General features: G+C 35.9%; 1 protein-coding gene across 2 annotated transcripts in view; it reads right to left on the bottom strand.

Moving 5' to 3' along the window:
• The window catches only part of IPO11 (importin 11), a 205,747-nt gene that overhangs the window by 153,871 nt on the left and 27,691 nt on the right, over nucleotides 1–24,185 (bottom strand). For both annotated transcript variants that reach the window (XM_060092933.1, XM_060092931.1), the window contains exons 4-9: nucleotides 22,936–23,008; nucleotides 21,342–21,545; nucleotides 12,532–12,664; nucleotides 7,948–8,006; nucleotides 3,158–3,206; nucleotides 1,616–1,686 (exon numbers count right to left, since the gene is read on the bottom strand). In XM_060092933.1, coding sequence (XP_059948916.1) covers nucleotides 1,616–1,686; nucleotides 3,158–3,206; nucleotides 7,948–8,006; nucleotides 12,532–12,664; nucleotides 21,342–21,545; nucleotides 22,936–23,008 — 589 coding nt within the window. The remainder of the gene's footprint in view (nucleotides 1–1,615; nucleotides 1,687–3,157; nucleotides 3,207–7,947; nucleotides 8,007–12,531; nucleotides 12,665–21,341; nucleotides 21,546–22,935; nucleotides 23,009–24,185) is intronic.

Below are 24,185 nucleotides of genomic sequence, written 5' to 3'. Positions count from 1 at the left end.
AAGGCCTGAGTGTGATCAAGCCTCTGTATCTAACCAGAAATTTATAACAAATATGGGAGTAGGAGGGGTATAGAGACAAAGAAGTATGTTAAATAACACATCAGGATGTAGGCAGCCAAATCCACAACGCGGAAAACTCTACAGGAAATGATCTGTTATCTCAACAAATAAGTAACAAGAAAGAAAAAAAAAAGACAGAAAGAGAACCAACACTACTGAATCCTTATTCAAAAAAAACTATAAAAAATTTATGAGAGAAATCTGAAAACTGACTAAATATTTAGATGATATTAAGAAGTCATTCCTACTTTTTAAATGTGATAATATTGTTAGATTATATGTTTTTTTAAAATCCTTCCTCACTTAAAGACACATATTCAAATATTTATAGATAATACTATATAATATCTGGGCTTTGCTTTAAAACAAACAGAAAGGAGAGAGAAGCAGCATACAGGTAGAAACAGAATTGACCATGACCTTACGCTGATAATTGCTGAAGCTGAGTGATAACCTCATGTGGATTCAAAGTTACTCAGTTCTATTTGGAGGCATATTTTAAATGTTCCAATTTTAAAAGCTTTAATAAAGTCTTAAGACCATAAATATGAATTTCATAAATTATATACTCACACTGTGTAGTCCCACTGCCTAACCACATCATTTTGTTTTACTTTGCTATGTGTTTTTTGTTTTTAACTTAAAGGATCTAAGTCAATTTCTGGATCTTGGATGAGGTGGGCTTTGCTGTTGAGGCTCTTTGGAACATGAGAGTTGGAAATGAAGACAACTGAAACTGAAAGTGAGTTGGAAATGAAGACAAATGAAACTGAAAGTAACTGCTACCCAACCACAAAAAATAAGAACAGCTCATTTCTACTCCTTTGCTCCACCGGCCCCACCGGGGAACAGACAACCTCAACCCTATTAATGATACTTCAATGAAAAGGGGGAAATATGCTACAGATTTAGATATTGCCACCTATCTTCAAACACCTGTTTTAGGGCTATGCAGTCCTCCAACCACGTCTTCCTCACTGCTATACCCAATTCTTTGTACTTTTCCCAACCTCCAAGACCAAAACTTCGTAAAAATTAATATTTTTTATAAAACTTAATTTTATCAGAAATATATACACACTGCCTAGTAAAATGCACCCATATAATTATATTCAAAAGATATTTGATATTAATGATGATAATCTGTCATTATGAATATAATGACTTCCTAGTATTATCTACTGCGACATCTTAGCTGCTTTCTGCTGAGCTGCGTTGCTGTATTCTTTATCTCTGCTTTTTCCAGTGGGTTTGAGAATAATGAGGCTTACGGGAATCAACTTCTCTAATATTTATTAGGACTGATTTTTTTTTTACATCCAGGTGACATACACTATGATATATGGTATATAAATTTAATTTTTATATGCATTCTAAAGACTTTAAGATACAAAGGTTTTCGGGGTTTTTTAGCTTTCTTATACACAGTAAGAAAATAAGTTACCTTAACACTAAAGTGCAAGTGTATGCTTATTAAAAAATCATTTTCCTTACTAAATTTGAGTATGTACATTTCATTTGAGAAAACATACTTAAGATCAAAAAAAAAACTTACCACTTTAGTAAAAAGAATGATGGTCTTTTCCAGTCTATCTCTACATACATTATCTGTACCTATACTTCTACCTGTTAGAAATACATTTCAAATATTAGTAAAAAATTTATAATATTCTAGAAATTCACAACCAAGACAATGACAAAACTTTTTACAAAAATACTGTTCAGATTTATTTTTGCACATTTTGCATTATGAATTCACTAGTGTGTATTCCCAACTCTAAACAAATAAACAGTAAAAATTAAGTTTTTAAAAAGCAATACCAAGACTTGTACTTGACACAGTAATCTTCAGTGCCATATTCCATAAAATTAATCCTAAAATACAAACTGAGCCCATTTCACAGTAAAAGGATAGCAATTTTATCCATAAAATCATGAATCACAGTTTCAAAATCTAAACTAGTCATATTTGAAATACCTATCAAGCAACATAAGTAAAAACAAAGAATTCAAAGATTATTAACATAATCATTATTTTTCTTATATCTTCTAACAATTTTCTTCTGATAATTTCCCTGGTATAATTAATTTTTGTACATTCAGAATAATGTCCATCAGCTCATTAACTATCTTGCTCCCTAATCATACTAATCATATTCTGTCTCATCAGTTATGTCATTCTCTTCTCCTGGAAATACTTCTATTCTTCCTTCTGTTTCCCCCATGGGGATGAGCAGAGGAAAATGACCATTTTTAGGAAAAAAAAAAAACTATATTATATGAGCTGTCTTATTCATCTTTACATGCACAGTACCCAGAACAATACCTGGCAACACACTCAATAATGATTCTACTAAACTGAAAATGACTGACATAAAACAATCAGCAACTCCCTAAAAGTGAGTACACTAAGATATCTTCTCAGGATAGTAAGTCTCCCAATACACTCACACATAAAAAACATACACGTATACAGGTTATACATATGTGTGTGTGCACGCATTCGTGTGTATCCTGTGTATGTTATGTGTGTGCATCCTGAGCAAAGGTGCTTATAATCATAGGGGAGAGAAAAGGATAACAAACAGACCACCAGTATAATACAACACAAATGCAAATGCTAAATTCTTTCATGTGGGAGAGTGGATCAGAAAGGGTCCTATTGGTAAGTCAGTAAAGGTTAATAAACAAGGGATTTACAAAATGAATGTAACCATTTAAGAACATTTATATCAAACAGATACATAAAATGTACTAAAAGAAACAATCAATAAAAAGTCTAAACAGCATTTGACATAGGGTCTACACTTATTAACTGCTAAACATACTACCGCTGTGGATGTCTGCATGGAACATAGTAGCAGTAGAAATACAGAGGAAGGAACGGATAGAAAATAATTTTATTTTTTAAAAAAGGTTTCCTCAATACTTAGGACAAGACAGGTATATGAAGACAAAGCTGAGCTTACAATTTAATTTCAGATAATTAATTACCGAGATAACAAGATTTTAGCCACTCCAGATTTGCAAGTGCCAAGCGGAAGCTATTAATGAGTAAGGATTCTACAGTAAAAACTACTATCATGGAAGTACTTACTGCACTCCAGAAATTGTTTTAGACGTTCAAATATTCCATGTAAAAAACCCTAGAAAAGAAAAAAAATTTTGAAGAGTCTCAATTTATTGTTATAATTTTACCTTACATGTTTTCAGGGAAACTAAAACATACTTATCACATCATATTAAAAAGTTAAAATTAGATAAAAATCATTCATTATAAAAATGTCTTCAGTCTTCCACAACAAAATAACTATAGTATTTCATCTCCTCAGTGTCTCATTTCAATAACCTAAATCACTCTGCAATAAATAAAAAATTATTTATTAAGCATTCTATTTCACTAAATATTTTCTATTGTCCTTACTGTTTTATTTTTTTTCATAGCCGTATAACCCCCTGACATACTGTTTATCATCTGTCTCCTCCCACTAAAATGTAAGATCCTTAAGAGCCAAGAACTTTTCCTTGTTATTTTGCTCTATCCCTGAATCCAGGAATGGTATTTAGCAATAATAAGTACTCATAATATGAATAAATGGTAGCAATTATTTATAGCAGAGTTCTCAATCTCAAGTATTAAATACATTAGCCTTCAGATACCAGAAAAGGCAAGACTCACCATTTACCATATGGGTCCAATACACCTTTACCTTTTAATATATATTTTAAAATGTTATGAAAACTTCACAGAAATAGGGCTTTCCTGGTGGCACAGTGGTTGAGAATCCGCCTGCCAATGCAGGGGAGACACAGGTTCGAGCCCTGGTCTGGGAGGATCCCACATGCCGTGGAGCAACTAAGGCCGTGTGCCACAACTACTGAGCCTGCACTCTAGAGCCCACGAGCCACAACTACTGAAGCCCACACACCTAGAACCTGTGCTCCACTACAAGAGAAGCCACAACAATGAGAAGCCGGCGTGCCACAACGAAGAAGTAGCCCCTGCTGCCATGACTAGAGAAAAGCCCGCACACAGCAACAAAGACCCAACACAGCCAAAAATAAAACAAATAAAATAAATTTAAAATAAACTTTACAGAAATAAATATAAAGGGATAGTGAAAAACAACTTTATTAAAAATTTTTAAGAATTTAATTATCTCAGACTTCTTTGTATCAATAAATTATGGTGTATAAACATCATAAAAGATGTCACATGTCCTGTTAGCAAATGATGGTCCAGGTTTTTGTCACAAAATACTACACAATGAAGGCCTTCCTGATGAATGACTAACTAGAACAGAATGCTCTATTTCTTCTTTGAAATATAGAAATATATTGTTCACTAATCAATTCCTGAGTCTGAGACAATTCAACTAGGATATCATCACCTGAAGACACAAAGGCTGGGATTTCACTTAGACAATTTCACTATCATCATTAGGGTCTAGAATGCTGCTACCGGTCTCTCTGAGAGCATCCATCTTCAGATTCATGTAAAAATTATAAAACATTTTCCTGTTAATTTTCTTTTCTCAGCCATTTCGAGCAGGAAATGAAAAATCCTGAATTCTCGACTGTGTTAAATGAAAGCTAATAGTAAAGAGATAGTGTTTGTGGTCTTCTTTTACACCTTCCTAAAAGACGATGCAATACAGTAGACAACACAGTAAGAAAACTGCAGGACAACAACTAATTTCACTATTGCCTCATCCTCTGGCAATCTCATCATTCTTTCATTTTCATACTATTTCAATCTTTTTAAGCACAGTTGAGAATGATAAGTAATGATAATTAATAAAATAATTCCTAGGATGATGAAACAGCAGAATGTTTCAATATAGGAAAAATAAAATCACCGAGATCCCATATGTATGTTAAATTTATACAGGGGTTCAATGGTCCCATATAGTAGCTACAAGATAGAAGTAATTTTATTCTATTTTCTTTTAAATAAAATTTGTGTATCAGTCAGGGTTCTCTAAAGAGAGTAGAAAATTATAAAGGCCATCAATTTTAAGTGCATCAAGAGGATCGGGAATTTACAGAACTAGACCACCAACTAATCTGCAACCCAAATCAACTAATTAACTTGACTATGGTTATGTAATAATAAAGTAAGAACCCCTTAAAGTTATCATTAAATGGTAATTTACAGAGCATTTTAATTAGTTGCTGAACTCATTACAAAAATCATTATCTCCCTTAATCCTCACAACATCCAATGGGATATGTACTATTATTTCATCTCATATTACAAAAAAGGAAACTCAGTATCAAGGAAAATAAGTAAATAGTCTGAGGTCATGTTATCAGGAAAAGGCCAAGCCAAGATTCAAATCCAAATTTATCTGCCTCCAGAAACCCAAACCTCACGACTATCATATGGTGCTTCTTAAGCATCTTTTGAATTCCATGTTATTTTAAAGATCTTTATGTTATTTGAAAAGTTGCCCATAATTTGTTAAAATTCTATTCTCTTTACAGCTAGTCAATATACATTAAATGCCACAACACAGCATTTATAACTGAGTAAAGGTTGATGTACAATTTCTGAGACAGAAGAAAGACTCTCAAGGAAAAGCCAAAGGCTCACAAAATATGGATAGTATCCACTGAAAACTATTATTCTAGTTTACAGAAATATGATTCAAATCAATTCATTTTCACTAAAAAAAACCTGACATATTCAGTGTTTTAATTTTATGATACTCAGAATAATATTACATATAAAGATAATCACTGAACCTTCTCACATGTTTCTACCATATCATATAGTCATTCATTTAACAAATAACTACAGAACATTTTTATATTGCAGAGATTGTTCCAAGCTCTGGAGTGAACAGTGAATGAAACAAAGTCTCTGCAGTCATGAAACTTATACTCTAGTGAGGGAAATGAGGGGGAGTTGTCAAACTGATTTCTGGAAAATGTTTTTTGACAGCATAGCAATAAATATAGATATTTAAATGTATCAGTATTTAAAACTGTGATTGGTTTTGATATATCTTCGGGCAATTTGGTAATATATATCAATATTATCAGTGTGCATACACTTTAACCCAACATTTCCATTTCTAAGAATTTATCCTAGAAGATCACTTAGAAAAGTACACAATGACATATGCACCCAAATGCTCATTCCAATACCATTTATCAACAGTTAAAAACTGGAAACAACCTACATGTCATCAACCGATAATTGGGCAAGTAAATTATAGAAAACCTATGATTAATTTTATCATTTTTTTAAAAATTTGTACACCTACAGTAATCATATGGATTTACTATACAATCATTAAAAACATGACATATAACAATACTACTGACATGAGAAAAATATCCCCAATACACTGAGTTTAAGAAAAAGCCAAGTGGACTTCCCTGGTGGCACAGTGGCTAAGAATCCACCTGCCTATGCAGGGTACACGGGTTCTAGCCCTGGTCCGGGAAGATCCCACATGCCACGGAGTAACTAAGCCTGTGTGCCACAACTACTGAGTCTGCACTCTAGAGCCCGCGAGCCACAACTACTGAGCCCGTGTGCCACAACTACTGAAGCCTGCGTGCCTAGAACCCGTGGTCCGCAACAAGAGAAGCCACCGCAATGAGAAGCCCACATACCACAACTAAGAGTAGCCCCCACTCACCACAACTAGAGAAAGACCGCCCACAGCAACAAAGACCCAACACAGCCAAAAATAAATAAATAGATGAACGAAGGAAGGAAGGAAGGAAGGGAGGGAGGGAGGGAGGAAGGAAGGGAGGGAGGGAGGAAGGAAGGAAGGAAGGAAGGAAGATGGACCCAAGTAAGGAAACAGCTTGTAGGTCTCATTCATATAAAATTGAGGAAGAGAGAAAGTATATCTGAAAGAATATAAGATGTCTTAAAGGATAATTAACAAATGTTAGCAATATCTCTGATAGTAAGTTTTTAAATGATTTCTTATTTCCTGTTTCCTTTTCTGAGTTTTTTAATCTTTAAAAAAATAAGCATATAATGCTTTTATAGAAAAAAATCGTCTTTACATTATAATGCTGTATATTAGCAGTTTTTGAACTCTTTTAACAATAGAACCATTATTTCAATCATAATCTTATGGAAATACAAAATATACTAAAGATTAAAAAAAAACTGTGACTCTGGTCAAATCTAGTAGGACAGACACAAAGACCCAATTAAATATAATCTTTCCACAATTCCTATACAGCCCCCAAGACAATCCAGAGAGTAACATCTTAGCTGACCTAAACTCACTGTGAAAACTAATATAGATGTGAGCAAGTATGATACAATTCCATTTTGTTTAGGAATAAAATTTATGCAGCTATATATTTTTGCATATAGAAAAAGTAGATGACGTGATACCAAAAATGAATATATTTCACAACTTGTTGGGCTTATCAGTGGAGTTTTCCCCTCTTATGTACATAACTTTTAATTGATTGCAAAGAGCATAAATGCTATGATTCAAGGGGAAAAAAACACATTTTAAGTACATAAAAACAGACAAAGGAAAATACCAAGGATATAAATCAATCTACAGTGACCCTGGTAATGTTATCATAGCATTCAAATTCACAAGAGTTCATGTGAATTCACAGTAACACTCTCAATGCACCACGGCATCTTGAGAACCATCCTAGTTCTACTTCCTCTCCTTCACATAATATTTCTGCTTTAACATATTTTCTGTATGTCTGAAAACAGACCACAAGTCTAAAAGTGTAGTATAATATATACAGAATAGTAAAAAACTAGGTGGTCATTTAATAAAAAACTTTTAAATGAATGCCAAGTAAAAAGAATAAACTTTGTAACATTCAGGAAAATACCAAGCACTTTTCCAAAGTTACAGAAATTAAACGACTTCTTTCACTTACCATCACCTCCATATTCTTATGAGGTTCCACGAATCCATTAACAGTTAACTTACGCAGCACTGAAAAGTAAAATTAAGCTTTACTTACATCTTTTTTTTTCATATTTTTTCCTATTAAAATCATAATCATAATAGACTCAGAATCACAAAGCCTCATCAAGCCTGGAGGTTAATCTAGCTTAATCCTTTCATTTAATAGATAAAGAAAGGTAACTCCTGGTCACTGGTTGGTTATGAAGTGGGAAAGATGGAACTAAACCCCAGTTATTGTGACTAAGAAGCAATGTTCTTCTCACTTATCATAACTACTCATGTTTTTTAAAACCATACTGCAAAATTTAGTACAATTTACATAACTGTTAGCACTTCTCACTTGCAATAACACCTACAGGCTAAGTTGAGAAGGTTACCTCTATTCCATAAACTTTAAACTATGACTCAACAGTGACCGAAAAGCTTTATTCAGTTTTAGGCTACATTAATGAAAATATAGTACCTCCAAAACGGGATAAAAAGATTAAACTCTATTTCCAAATCTGGAATAAACTACAGTGCTCAATTACAAGCATCACATTTTACGAGTAAACCGATGTACACAGGGAGACAAGCAGGATTAACAGATTTGAAGTCAGATCTAAACTTAAATCGTAGCTCCAATGTCTAAAACTGTATTATTTTGGGCAACTTTTCTGATCTCACATTCCTCATCTATAAAATGTGGTTATAAGTCCTACTGCATAGGGTTATTAAAGAATTCAATAGTACAGTATATGTAAAACACTTAGCAGAATTCAGTAACAACAAGCATGATAGCAGCATAAGACTACCACCTTATATTATCAAATTTAAAGTCACTTCACTTTAAGAAAACAACATTACAGACAGCATTGCTTTCTATATAACTAAAGACTTAATGTTCATGAGGTGAAGTCTAAGGGCAGTGTAACCCACATACCTACAGTCAATTAACCTTCAATAAAGGAGGCAAGAATATACAATGGAGAAAAGACAGTCTCTTTAGCAAGTGATATTGGGAAAGCTGGACAGCCACATGAAAGTCAATGAAGTTAGTTAGAACACTTCCTCACACCATACAGAGAAATAAACTCAAAATGGCTTAAAGAGTTAAATATAGGACATGAACCATAAAACGCCTAGAAGAGAACAAAGGCAAAACATTCTCTGACATAAATAGTACCAATGTTTTCTTAGATCAGTCTCCCAAGGCAAAAGAAATAAAAGCAAAAATAAACAAACAGGACCTAATCAGACTTACAGTTTTTGCACAGCAAAGGAAACCATAAACAAAATGAAAAGACAACCTACAGACTGGGAGAAAATGTTTGCAAACGATGCAACCAACCAGGGCTTAATTTACAAAATACACTAACAGCTCATACGACTCAATAACAAAAAAACAAACAACCCAATCAAAAAATGGGCAGAAGACCTAAATAGACAGTTAAACAAAGAAGACATACAGATGGCCAATAGGCACATGAGAAGATGCTCAACATCGCTAATTATTAGAGAAATGCAAATCAAAACTACAATGAGGTACATCACCTCACACTGGTCAAAATGGCCATTATTAAAAAGTCTACAGGGACTTCCTGGTGGTGCAGTGGTTAAGAATCCGCCTGCCAATGCAGGGGACACAGGTTCGATCCCTGGTCCAGAAAGATCCCACATGCCGCAGAGCAACTAAGCCTGTGTGCCACAACTACTGAGACTGCACTATAGAGCCTGTGAGTCACAACTACAGAGCCTGTGAGCCACAACTACTGAGCCTGGGTGCCACAACTACTGAAGCCCATGCACCACAACAAAAAGCCACTGCAATGAGAAGCCCACGCACAGCAACGAAGAGGAGCCCCCACTCGCTGCAACTAGAGAAACCCCATGTGTAGCAACAAAGACCCAACACAGCCATAAATAAATAAATAAATAAATTTTTTGAAAAAAGTCTACAAATAATAAATGCTGGAGTGGGTGTGGAGAAGAGGGAGCCCTCCTACACTTTTGGTGAGAACATAAATTGGTACAGCCACTAAGGAGAACCACATGGAGGTCCCTTAAAAAACTAGAGTTGCCATATGATCCAGCAATCCCCTTCCTGGGTATATATGTGGAGAAAACCATAATTTAAAAAGATACATACACCCCAATGTTCATAGCAGCACTATTTACAATAGCCAAGACATGGAAACAACCTAAATGTCCATCGACAGATGAATGGATAAAGAAGATGTATATATACACACAACAGAATACTACTCAACCATAAAAAAGGATGAAATAATGTCATTTGCAGCAACACTGATGGACCTAGAGATTATCATACTAAGTGAAGTCAGAAAGAGAAAGACAAATACCATATGATATCACTTACATGTGGAATCTAAAATATGACACAAATGAACTTATTTACAAAACAGAAACAGACCCACAGACATAGAAAACAAACTTATACTTACCAAAAGGGAAGGGGGTCGGGGAGGGATGAATTAGGAATTGAGATTAGCAGAAACATACTATCAGTACTATATACAAAATAGATGAATAACAAAGTCCTACTGTATAGCACAGGGAACTATATTCAACATCCTGTAATAAACCATAATGGCAAAGAATATGAAAAAAAATGTGTGTATATGTGTGTGTGTGTGTGTAAGTGAATCACTTTTCTGAATCACCAGAAATTAATACAACATTGTAAATCAATTAAACTTCAATAAAAAATTAATAAAGTTCAGTGTATTAAAATTAGGCTTAGAATGCAAATGTCTAAAGACCTTCAGTTTCATACCATCAATTATATACAACTCAAGTTACTGCACCATAATAGGAGAAAACAGGGCTCAAGCTGAATCCCTTAGCCTGGACAAGATCTTTCCCACCACAGGACCTTGGTCTACACTATCTGGGACAGTGCTTTCTTTCTCCCTTTATCACCTAGTTAACTTCCATTTATCCTTTATGATTTTGGTTCAAACATCAGTTTCTCAGGAAAGTCTTTTCTGAGCTTATTACCAATCATAACATTGTAAGGCCACCCTATCACAGATGTCATTTTATATGTACTTGTATGATCATTTTATTATATCTGTCTCCCCAGAACCAAGCACCTACCTATAAATATGAATGAAGTAATGACTGAATATTGAATGAAGTAATGAATTCAATATTGAAATACTGAAGTAATGAACATATGCCTGTCTAAAAGATACTAAATGCACACAGGTATAAATGCAAAGATTACATGTGACAAAAGCTCTAGTCCTAAGTATTTAAGTCATAAAAGGAAAGAAATTTATAGCTTGACAGAAAAAGTATTTTAAAGAAAAATGCTATGAGATTTTTCCAGGTCAGGATGCCTTAGAAATGCTAATGTGTATCTAAGACCTTGAGATGCTGTGGTGTCGAAAAGCCTAAAGCAGGCTAATGTAGAGTAGAACAGCATCATTTGTGTCAGGAGTTAGGCTTTGAAGTCAGTGAGACAAAAAAACTCTACAATCAAAAGGATTCATGAAAATTCCTTAATCATTAAATACAGTACTTACACACCGCTTTATGTATCTAATCTTGTATCAGTTTCTCTAATTCTTTCTGTGTAAACATTTCTAAGGCCTTTTAATGTCTTCCTCAAGAATGTTGGCAAAACCATCTCCATTCACTTGTAAAACCACCTGTACAATGGATTGGATTTTACATGTCAATAGTCCTTTAAAATAATTTGTCCACAAGGTTCCCCAAAGTGTGTTGACAGTTTGGGGTTTGTGCATCCACTATCTTGTTAATGTAAGTGATGCACTGGAGTAGTGCCATTGTAAGGTACTAAGGTGAGTATGATAAAAGGGTTTACAAATAAAACAGAGAATGCAAAATGAGCTGTAGTAAGAAAGAAATAAAGGTTGCTTGAGCTCAAACTAAGAAACACAAGATAAAAGAGCCTCAGCAACCACAACAGAAGGAAGACAAAGAGAATAAAATGATGGTGAATGTTTTAGAAAGGAAATGAACCTCGGAATACATGCATCAAGATAAGCTCAGCTCAGGGAAGGTGAAAGAGATTTATGCTAAGGGATGCCTATAAACAAAGCATAGGAAAACACAGGCCAAGACAGCACCCCAACAAGTACCTTCTAAAATCCAAGTGAGCCTAAGGTACAAACAAGAAAGATGAGTTCTCAGGGAAAAGAGAGCTGGGAGATAGAGCTCAACTAATAAGCCTTGGGGACAGAAGTTTAGGAAAGTCAGCATGACAATAATAATGGTAGCAGCCCAGAATGAGAAATGAAGCAAAAAAGAAGTGCAAGTATTTGAAAAGTATGCATTCAGAGCCATAAAACTCCAGTAATGTGAATATAACTTAAAGCTATCCATCTGAACTATGTGTGCTCTCATCAATTAAGGTAGAGGAAGAGCTATTCTTACAAAAGCAAAGCAAACTACAAGAGCCCTAGTCTCTGAGGGAACTATTAACCCCTTATTCTTGCAAACAGAAAGTCCATACAGAGAAACTATTCGGCCACTGTTCTCAGGTATGTTGTTTCAAAAATAAGCATGTCAAGTTTAATAGTACCTTTCAATGACAGTAGAGTTCGTTCTAGTGAACTTAGAACTGCAGCTTCATTGCCAGAAGAAACTTGTAGAAGGAATGTGTCTGTGTGGTGATTCCACAGAGAGCAGGCAAAACTATAAATTCCAGAAGCTAACTGCAAAGATATCAACAAATTTGGTCACAATATTATTACAGATTTCAGTAATCAATTAGACCTACGTAGTAACACATTTTGGTTTTAAAACTGAGCACACATTTTCAATGAGATTTAAAATAGTCAAGAATCACTTACAGCAACATTTTAAACTTTTTTTAGTCACAATGCACAGCAGTAAGTATAGTTTACATTGGCTGCTGCTATGAACACACACACACATGCCCCCCCCAAAATATTAGTTTCCTGAAACATTGCTTAGCCTAATGCCTGCATTGCAGTCTGATATTTCCTATTTTTACTTTTTTTTCTTCCACTAATAGTTGTAACACTCAGCTTTAAAAACAGGACTGTCACTGAATTTATCAGATAAATCAATATATTAAGAATACAAAGGAGTTAAATTTCTGTGTTCTGCCAATTCTACCCATATGGTTTTGGGTATTTAAAGCCAAGAACATAACAAACCACATCACTTGTCAGGCTGCTTGCCTAATATGTACCAGTATTTAAAAACCTGACTCACACTGAGAACCACCTTCCAGTGGTATCTTCGTTTTTTTCCAGAAGGTTTAAGAGCAAACCATTTGAGCCTATATGGCAATTTTCTTTAAATAAAATCATACATAAGTACATATGACTAGTTATCATTAGCACACTTCAGAATGATTTTTTTCTTATTTGAGATATGTCATATCAACTAATTAAACACTGTATTTACTAATGTGGTCAGGTATCAGAAACCAGTCAGAAATGCAATCCTGTGAATATAATATTTCTAAGAAAAAATCAAATTCCACTTCTGTTATTTTAATTCAGTAATCTTAATGGTCTGTGCTTCCAGGTATAGAGAAACAGCTTCACCATACCCCTTGGAAACTGCACATATCTACACAGGCAAAGGCTTAAACCTCAGCTAATCCGAGTATTGGCAGAACATCTTGTGATCCTCCTGAAACACAAGAGGATGAAAGGCTTGTAAGCAACTGCTAGAACACCAATCTCCTGCTCACCTCCCTATCTCCTCTGTTAGATGGCTTCTCATGGCCTCCTGGGATTTGATAAGGTATAAAGTATCCTATACCACCAGAAGAGAGCTGCAGAATATAATACCACTTAGTTACAGTCCAGAATTGGCTTCCCAGCAATGGGGCATTCCACAACTTGGACTGGAGTCATCCAGCCCCTATTGCTTTAGTCATTGTTTTTAGTGTGTAGCCATATAGCATTTGTGACAGAAATCAAGAAAGAAACAGTAGTATGAAAAAACTTTAATTAATATTCTTCTTTGTTTTACACTCTAGTTCTGGAGCTAAGCACCTAGCTTAGGCATTAGGCATCTATTATGCCACAAGTCGTAATTCTTTTTAGCTAGCCTACAAAAGGGCTCTGCACCAACAGGGATGGTTGGAATGAAGCAGCAATAGCACTACACTTTCAGCCCAAGGGTAAAAGGAAGGAGACAGACAAAGAAGGAAAACACCACAAGAATCTGGGACGGAATACTGCTAACTATCCTGTAAACACAAGTCCTCCACAAGCTTCTATCTGCTCTAGAAAATACCAACTGATACATGCTCACAAAAGGCTCATCTGGAAAAGAGAAAGTAATAATAAGCACAAATAGGAGGGATAAAAATATTTATTCTACATTTTATTCTCAAAAATGTAGAGGGGGTGGGGAATATTCAGTTAGACAATATAAAAATAAATTATTTAATGAAACGTTTTAGGTAGTAGTTCATGAAAATCCCAAATACTTGCATTTTTCTTTTTCTAAACCAGAAGAAACAGTGCCACCCACTGACTGCTTAGCAACTTTGTAGAAGCACACAGACTTGACTCCTTGAATATCAAAGGCAAAACATTACAGGAAGTTTTATTTCTTTTAGCATTTTAAATATTCTTAAACTTTTTTAGCCTCAGGACCCTAAGAAAAGTGAGCACCAAAAATGTTTAAATCAAAGTCTTGTAATTCATCACTAATAGTGGGGCAATGAATATTATCCACAAACTGGAGCTTTCAAAACCTGCTTAACCTAACTCTAATCAACAAGATAGGGACTTCCCTGATGGTCTAGTGGTTAAGAATCCATCTTGCAACGCAGGGGACACCAGTTCAATCCCTGGTCAGGGTACTAAGATCCCACATGTCGCGGAGCAACTAAGCCTGTGCACCAAAACTACTGAGCCCGGGCGCTCTGGAGCCCACATGCCACAACTAAAGAGAAGCCCGTGCGCTGCAACAAAGAGCCTGTGCGCCACAACTAGGACTCTACACAGCCAAATAAATAAATATTAAAAAAAAAATAACCAAAAAATGTTTCAACATGTCAATGGTGCACCAATAAAAAAAAAACAGAGAGAGAATACTATTCTAACTTAAAAAGACTCTTAAGAAGGAATTAATTCCCTGGCGGTCCATTGGTTAGGACTCCACACTTTCACTGCCGAGGGCGCAGGTTCAATCCCTGGTCGGGGAACTAAAATCCCACAAGCCACATGGTGTGGCCAAAAAAAAAGACACTTAAGAAACATGATCAAATGCTATGTACCTGCCATATTCATTTTCTGGCTCAAACACACCACTTGTAAACATATTTAAGAACAACGTAGAAAATTGGCTAGAAGTATTACATCATATTAAATCACTACTTTTATGTGTGTTAAGTATGATAAAAGTTAAATGATTATATATGCTAAGTAACCAGATTAGGCTCAAGATGGAATCACGCATGCTAAGCCCCACAGCAGCAAACCAAAACTTAGAACTAAGGTTCTATGCTGGGCTCTCCCAGAAAAGGCAGGTCTAGGTCAACCTATCAGTGCCTGCCTGCTCAACACAAGTTACCTGATCCAGCTCTAAGATTTCTCTTTGCTCCATATAAGGAAAATAACCCTGATTTAGCTATTCAGCTAATTCCCAGTCTAGCTTCCTTGTTCCCGCTCACTTTTGTACAAAAAACTCTTTCAGCTTGTACAGCTCTTTGGAGCTCCTATCTGCTAGACTGGATGCTGCCTGACCCATGAAGAGTTGAATAAAAGTCTATTAGGGGCTTCCCTGGTGGCGCAGTGGTTGAGAGTCCGCCTGCCGATGCAGGGCACACGGGTTCGTGCCCCGGTCCGGGAAGATCCCACATGCCGCGGAGCGGCTGGGCCCGTGAGCCATGGCAGCTGAGCCTGCACGTCCGGAGCCTGTGCTCTGCAATGGGAGAGGCCACAACAGTGAGAGGCCTGCGTACCACAAAAAAAAAAAAAAGTCTACTAAATCAGTAAACTGTCAGTGGAAAATTTTCTTTTAACCTTTAAAAAAATAAATCTTTTTACAAATGAATTCTAAAGTATTTAGTAATAAAATATCATGAAATCTTTAAATTACTATAAAATATCTTAGAAAAAGCAATAAAGCAAAAACAGCGAAATGTTAACTGCTAAATCTAGGTATATGAGTACCTAGATGAGTATATGGCAGTTAATAGTTTTTCTTTATTTTTCTGTATGTTTAAAAAATTCACAAGTAACTCTTAAAACATCCACAGATTTGTAACAAAAAAAGGTAGTTACTTTAGTAGCAGTCAGCTTTTTCCTTAATATTTAAATAAAAATTTGTTTCCACTTAACCATGACATACATATATATCAAACTACCCAAATGTGTCAGGCCAGAAGCTTTGGTGGATTGTAAGGTTTCAAAAACAATTTCCAAAGTGCCAATGTCTCTCAATTGATATTAGCTTTCAATGAAGGACATTCCTAAAGACCTGTAACATCTGTTACCTACATATTTTTTAAGTAAAATCTAATTTTTATTTTGTTCTCAAACCTGCCACTGGTACACCTCAGGCCCAGGAAGGTCACTGTGGCCCATCTTCCAGATCCCTCAAGTCCTCTAATCCTAGCAACAGCCATAAGGCTGTCCTTAGCTACTGATGTCTAGACAATGCTCTCAGGTATACAGAATATGATCTCAATATGAGGAAGGAGGAAGTGAAACTACCCTCCTCTCCATTTGGGATCCTGCCTTTGTTCACAGCTGCATTTCAGGCATCCAATACGGTGACTGGCAGAGTAGGAACTCAAATATTTGTCAGACACATAGAGATGGGCAAAAAACAAAGCATAAATCGGCAATGCTTCAAGAGCCCCTTTTCCTAGGACCCAGACAAGAGTCCTTGTGAACCATCCAGAAAGGATAAGCACCATGCTATACTCAAAATCTCCTCTTCTGTTTAGTGCATAGCTTTTTTTTTTTTTTGGTCAGGCTCGTCACTTTGACTCTCTCCTCCATTAAAACTTCCCACCAGGGCTTCCCTGGTGGCGCAGTGGTTGAGAGTTCGCCTGCCGATGCAGGGGACACGGGTTCGTGCCCCGATCCCGGAAGATCCCACATGCCGCGGAGCGGCTGGGCCCGCGAGCCATGGCCGCGGAGCCTGTGTGTCCGGAGCCTGTGCTCCGCAACGGGAGAGGCCACAGCAGTGAGAGGCCCGCGTACAGCAAAAAAAAAAAAAAAAAAAAAAAAAAAAAACTTCCCACCAAAAGTTTCCTCATACTTATATAAGCCTAGACTCACACACACTCACACGCATGCACGCACGCGCACACACACACACACACTCTTAAGTCCCCATACAGGCTCATAGCAGAGATGACCCTTTGTGTATTATAGGAGTCACTCTTTAAACAACGTGTCTAAAAGCCAATTTGAATTTGGCAGAGCAAAAGACAAGATCTAGAATCAGCATTTAATCAGTACTTGGCATTTAAAATCACCCAAACGAAATTGAAACAAAATGAATTTAACCTACTTGATGATTTGCTTATAAACACATTTATCTTTTAAATAAATTTCACTATTTTGTAAATTTCCTGAAGGTTCAAGCTATACCATATAAGTGGCACCTTGGCATTCTCAAATTTAACATTCATAACTTCAACTATTTGGGAATTTTCCCTAAGGACCACATCATGAAATTATAAATTTATAAGAAGTATGAAAATCTCTTTTACGAGGCTGAGTGAGCTTATACTAAGCAACCCATCTCAAAATAGCTATGTGGTTCTGTTTTGTTAGTTTATTCAGAAAACAGTGACTCATCAGGAAGACTCTTTGGTAGTATTGTAACCTGACTTCACCTTGCCACACAGTTTTCTCTTATCTTCACCATGCAAACAATACACATGCTGTTAGTGGGAACATTATTCATCATAAACCCTTCAGTTTTTTATATTTTGCTAAATGTTAGCTTTGACTATAATAACAATGTAATACAGTATTTAGTTTTCTTCTGTGGCAGATTTTAATAAGTTACTAAATGAACTTTGAGGGTTCGTGTCTTACGCCTTTCCCCACGCATCTCAAGAGATGACTATTTGTCTCTTTCATCTCCTTCAGTACCTTAGATATCTCTCGTACACAACAGGCAAACAATATCTGCTGACCTACTCTCAGGGAGAAGAATTTAAGAGTAATTCCTAACATCCAACCTTAAAAAATTCATAATAAAAACTGGTTATGGGGCTTCCCTGGTGGTGTAGTGGTTAAGAGTCCGCCTGCCGATGCAGGGGACACGGGTTCGTGCCCCGGTCCGGGAAGATCCCACATGCCACGGAGTGGCTAGGCCGCTGAGCCTGCGTGTCTGGAGCCCGTGCTCCGCAATGGAAGAGGCCACAACAGGGAGAGGCCCAGGTACCGCAAAAAAACAAAACAACAACAACAACAAAAAAAAAACCTGGTTATGGAATATGTCCTTTTTAGAGATTCATACTCTAAATATTATTGGATGAAATGACACATTAAGATTTGCTCCAGCAAAGAGGAAAAGTAAACGTGGCAACACCTTAAGAACTGTTAAATATGAGTGAAGAATATATGGGGGTTGTTGTATTGTTCTCTCAACTAGAGTATATTTGAAATTTTCTTAATTAAGAAAACGATATAACTGGTTGTATGCCAAAATTCCACAGCAAAGTATCCAATAAAGTCAGTAGGTCAAGAATTTAACTGTATGCCAAGAAAATACAAAAAAAAGAAAAAAGAAAACGAAATGTACAAAGGTCTTGGCTTCTAGAAAAAAGTGATTAAAAACGCAAAATTGATACTTAAATTACACCGTAACTAAGATTTCCATCTCAAAACTTTAATGGTGTTTGTATAGATTAAGTTGGAATAATAAAGATTATAAATTCACAGAATCACACAACTTTAGAATTGAAAGAAAATTTTAAAGAATCATGAAGTTTAAATGTCTTACTCAAAATTCCAAAGCTGCTCAGTACAAAGAAACATTCTTCACTGGAAACCAGGTCTTCTCATACTTGTTAACCCATATTTCTAAACACAAGTGAAATATACTTGCTTTCAAAAAATCTTTTCTTCTTTTTTAAGTTTTAGATTACTTCATTTACCATAGCATAAACCTTTGTGGGTTACACATCATGTCTACAAGGTATTATTTGGTTAATAAATTTACAAGTACATTAGAATTACTATCTGTACCTTAAATCCCTTGCTTTCGTAGACCTTAGATTTTAACTGTACTTAATGTTAACTTTTTTATGTTCAGGTTTGTATGAAAAGCTTATGATTTTCTAGAAAATGAATCCTCTTTGTGTCAAATCAAGCTCAATTTTGTAACTGCAAAGCAATTCTCTCTCCACTGCTGATTTTGTAGTTTGTCACCCCTGAAAAAGACTTATTTTAACATGGAGGGAAAACAAGATATAAAAAATGTTGGGGCACGCAGAGCAGTAGGGAGGGGCTTTAAGTGCACACTGCACTACTTTGCCATACCAACTAGCTCAACTATGACCTTACACTTAATTTTAGGTGGGAAACTAATTTAGTACATGAAGACCATCTTAGCAATAAAGTAAACACATTATTAAAAGGAAGATTTTCCCACACTTCAGATTACCAAAATAATAGGAGTTCTTCATTAACTAGCAAACTTGCTCTTTATAATAAATCTTCCCACACATGCTACCTTCAATTAAAGTACACATCTTGTTTCCCAACCCCATGAGACAAGACTCCCCTCCTAGTCCCTACTGTGCTCCATGTTTCCAGGTTCAGATACTCCATTCCAGAATGAAAGGTGCTAAGCTGAATTATTTCTTCCCGGTATCTTGAGTTTTGTATATGCTCCTCAAACTCCTGCTTTTTGAAGTTTTGCACTATACCACTTTGAAATCTAGAAGGTATCTAAGAACAAATCTCTTCTTTTACCATTTATTCATTTAACAGTTACCTAGCACCATCCACTGATGTGCATTCTCCTGGGCTGGATAGTAGGACTATAACAATAAGAGCTACAGTCCGCCCTCATAAAATTCAGTGTGGTGGATCTCAAAAAGGTAAGTCAACAATTATAATGTAATTACAATGCAATGTACAGTGTAATAAATACTCTGCTGGAAGTAAGTACAAGATGCTAAGGAGACCTATATTTCATTTTATATGGAGAGGAAACAGCCTCACACTACAAGAAAACCACGCAAGAAAGTTGAAGTGGACAGGAAGCTAACCCAAACAAGCTATACAGACTAAGGCTAGTTTAGATACAATTTGTAGAGCCTGACTAGGCTATATATAAATTATATCTGAAAACCAAGGAGGCAACACATTAAGAGAGTACGACTTCAGAAAGTCAAGCTAAGAATTAAGACTTCTATAGAAGGGGACCCTTCACTATAGAGTAACTGTAACCCAGAATCTTCTACACATTTGATTTTGGAAAACGTCTATATAAAAGAAATTGAAGGGGCCTAAGATGGGAATAAAGGTGAGAAAATCAACAAGAAATTCATAAAGAGACTTGAGAAGATAAAATGTCCATTTCTTTAGTCCTTTTTAGATATCAAGCAAAAGTGACAAGGATTTTAAAAGCAACCTTTAACAAAAAGAATTTCTTACACTCAATATCCTCAGATAAATAGAAAATTGGCTATTTAAACCTACTGGGTTAAAAATAAAGAGAACATACTGTGGTTCTGGTTTAAACTTTGGTGTATTAAGAATCACCTGGGGAACCTATCAAAAATGCAAATTCCCAAGCCATATCCTCAAAGTAAGGATTCCAAAAGGTAAGCAAGAACACTTAAAAACACTTGGAGACTCCCATTGTTACCTGGTACAGTTCAAAATGTTAGGTTGAATAATATGAAAATCACTGTTCTGGTAGTTCAAAACAGTGAAATACAAACAAAAGCACCGAAGCAACTGAATGGAGAAGGTAAAGTTTTTTCAACAAATGATGCTAAAACACCTATAGACACCCTCAGTCATGTCAGACTCCTTCCTACATCCACCAGTTACCCAGGCGTGTCAATTGTAACTTCCTAAATTTCAACTCTACATGCTCCTAAATGTTCTCTTTACCACTGCTTCATTTAAGAGCTTTATCATCAAATGTGAACTACTTCAAATAGCCTCAAACCAGTCTCTTTGCCTTCAGACTGTTCTCCACCAATTTTTCCCCCTCACTGGCAACTAAGTGACCTTACCAGTCATATCACTAACCAGCTTAAAACCTTTTGGGTGTTATCTATTACTATGAACCTTTTGAGGTCAATTAGAAAGAATTAATAATCCTTCAATAAGATATTCAGAGGTAAAATTACACACATTTTAATACAAGTAGCGCAGTTTTCATTATCAAATTCTTTGTTAAATCACTTACATCATAAAACAGTTTTCTATCAGCAGCCAGTCGTTTAGACGCCAGGGTCTTGGTAACATGATAAAAGGTAAGCAATGCTCTATGCTGTCGAAGATCATCTTGTACTTTCACAGATTCTATAAGAGTGGGAATCAGTTCAGGCCACTGTCTAGGACAGTCCAATCGAGCAACTTTTGCAATCAGCACGGCAATCTGAGTTGCAATCTAAAGGGAAAAAAAATTAATCTTCAGAAATAAACATATGAAATTAAAGCAATAGATAAGGAATGCATTTATAGTTGAAAATTACCTTTTTTGTTAATTATACATTTAACAGAAATGAGTAAGATTTCACTGAACAACTGCTTAAGATAGTAGTTCTCAAAGTGTGATCTATGGATCCCTAGGGGGCCTAGGATCCTTTCTGTGAGGTCCTCCCTTTCCCAATAACGTACCGGTGTGAAGCTAGATTTTCATCACATACCTTCTGCCAAAATAATATCACAACGTTGTAAATAGCAAATATATTTGAAAATCTAGATGTCTTCTTTTAAATAGCCAGACACTAAAGAGACAGGCAAAAATGCCGAACAATGTTACTCTTCTCATTAAATATTTATAGTTTGGGGAAATAGCTATTGGTCACTTTTTAAAATTCTACTTATGTTAACAAATAATATTTTTTTAGATTTCTGTTTTAATTTCTAATACAATAAATATCAACATATATAACCATTTCATGTTTTATTTTAGCAGTATAAGGAAGTTCTAAGAATGCAAACTTTGAGAGCCACTGACCTCAGAGTAGAAATGAACATCAATATTAGGTATTTACATAACATTTGTTCAGATCAGTTTCACAAATTCTGGCTGACAGAACACCTAAGCAATGGTTTACCCCTCAATCACCCAAGACCCTGACCCCCCAACCACCTCCTGCCCCACGGAAAGTAACGCTGTTCCTCTCCATCTTCCCTCATCTCCCTCAGTTGAAGAAATGTACAGCAAAAAACTCAGATCATTTAAATAGGTTTAGATAAAACTGCATTGGATACACCACCTAATACAGTGTGCTTTAATATTCAAATTAAAGAATCAAATGTAAGAAACAGTAACTCAGAAAAATAATTTTTGTATCATAAGCAAACTTATTTTATTCTTAAAAGAAAAATCTCACTATAAGGGAAAGAAAAATTCAATTCCCACAGAGTAGTGACAACTGCAAATGTGATGAAGGAAACAGACAAAAACCAGAAGCCATCCTGTAGTTTGGGGGGAGGGGGGATGGGAGTGCTAAATTAACTTCTATATATAATTAATATACAGAGATGTGCTTTCAATATTGGCTCAAAAACTGAAGAAGTTAAAAAATATACAAGTATATCTATCTTCAAATGACTTCTGAGTTTTAAATCATTAACAGCCAAATCTAATCAAAATTCTTAACAGGTAGACTTGGATCTCAAAATTTAAAAAACATCAGAGAAATGTGTATAAACAACACAAATGAACATTATAAGATTTTATTTTTAACGCCAAGAAACAAAGTTAGTTTGGAAAAGAAGCAATAACTAAGGGAAAAGAAAGAATAGTTGGCACTCATTTTCTCACTAACCTGGTTTATTGGTTCATTGAAGTTGGTGATTAGCCCTGCACGCAATGTAGATTTCTCCTCCTCTGAGAGAGCACTGTAAAAAGATATATTTGTTATGCAAGAGAATGCTGCCTAATAATGAATGCAGGTAAGCACGACTGAGAATTTTAGCAATAAAAAGTCTTTCAAACAATGTGTCCTTGATTGTTTTGGTAACTAAACAGAATTATTTCCATTACTTGTATATTGACACATCAGGTAATTCAAAAGCACAAAATTCCTTCACAACTGAATAAATAGGAAATACAATAAATCCAGAGTAAAGAATGTGATATTTTGATGTTTCCTTCTATTGATATAAAAACAGTTGCCTACCAAAAAATTAATGACGGTCTTTAAAAAATCTATGAGTAGGGCTTCCCTGGTGGCGCAGTGGTTGAGAGTCTGCCTGCCGATGCAGGGGACACGGGTTCATGCCCCGGTCCGGGAAGATCCCACATGCCGTGGAGCGGCTGAGCCCATGGGCCATGGCCGCTGAGCCTGCGCGTCCGGAGCCTGTGCTCCGCAACGGGAGAGGCCACAACAGTGAGAGGCCCGCGTACCACAAAAAAAAAAAAAAAAATCTATGAGTAATCTGACTGCAAATGAGGAAGCAAACTAGACAGCAAAAGGAAAGAGACAGAGACTATCCATCTGTATAAGATTGTATACATTTTGAATTTTGAACTATATGAATGGTTTTATTTATTTTAAAATTAAATTTTAAAGACCTCATTTTAAGGTTTTCCATTCTGGCTATGATAGAGTAGCTGGCACTGGATGAATCATCCCCAAAAAAATCTGCTGTAAATGTTGCATACAGGACTTCCCTGGCAGCGCAGTGGTTGAGAGTCCACCTGCCGATGCAGGGGACACGGGTTCGTGCCCCGGTCCAGGAGGATCCCACGTGCCGTGGAGCGGCTGGGCCCGTGAGCCATGGCCGCTGGGCCTGTGCGTCTGGAGCCCGTGCTCCGCAACGGGAGAGGCCACAGCAGAGAGGCCCACGTACCGCAAAAAAAAAAACTATATAACTATTAAAGAAAACATCCATTAACCTGAGAAATCTCATGTTTTTAGCAATTCTACAATAAGAGTTAGCATTCCACCTTCAACTTTATGCACTTGTTATCATTAGATGAATTCAGACTATATCCCAAGCAGAAATTGGATAGTATCTAATTAATTAGGACCCAGTAAAAATTGCATTTTACATAGTAATGATATATAAGCTT

The sequence above is a fragment of the Mesoplodon densirostris genome, chromosome 3, assembly GCF_025265405.1.
Source record: "Mesoplodon densirostris isolate mMesDen1 chromosome 3, mMesDen1 primary haplotype, whole genome shotgun sequence".
NCBI lineage: Eukaryota > Metazoa > Chordata > Mammalia > Artiodactyla > Ziphiidae > Mesoplodon > Mesoplodon densirostris.
Note: the sequence above shows the minus strand (reverse complement) of the source record. Positions and strands in the feature narration are given on the sequence as shown.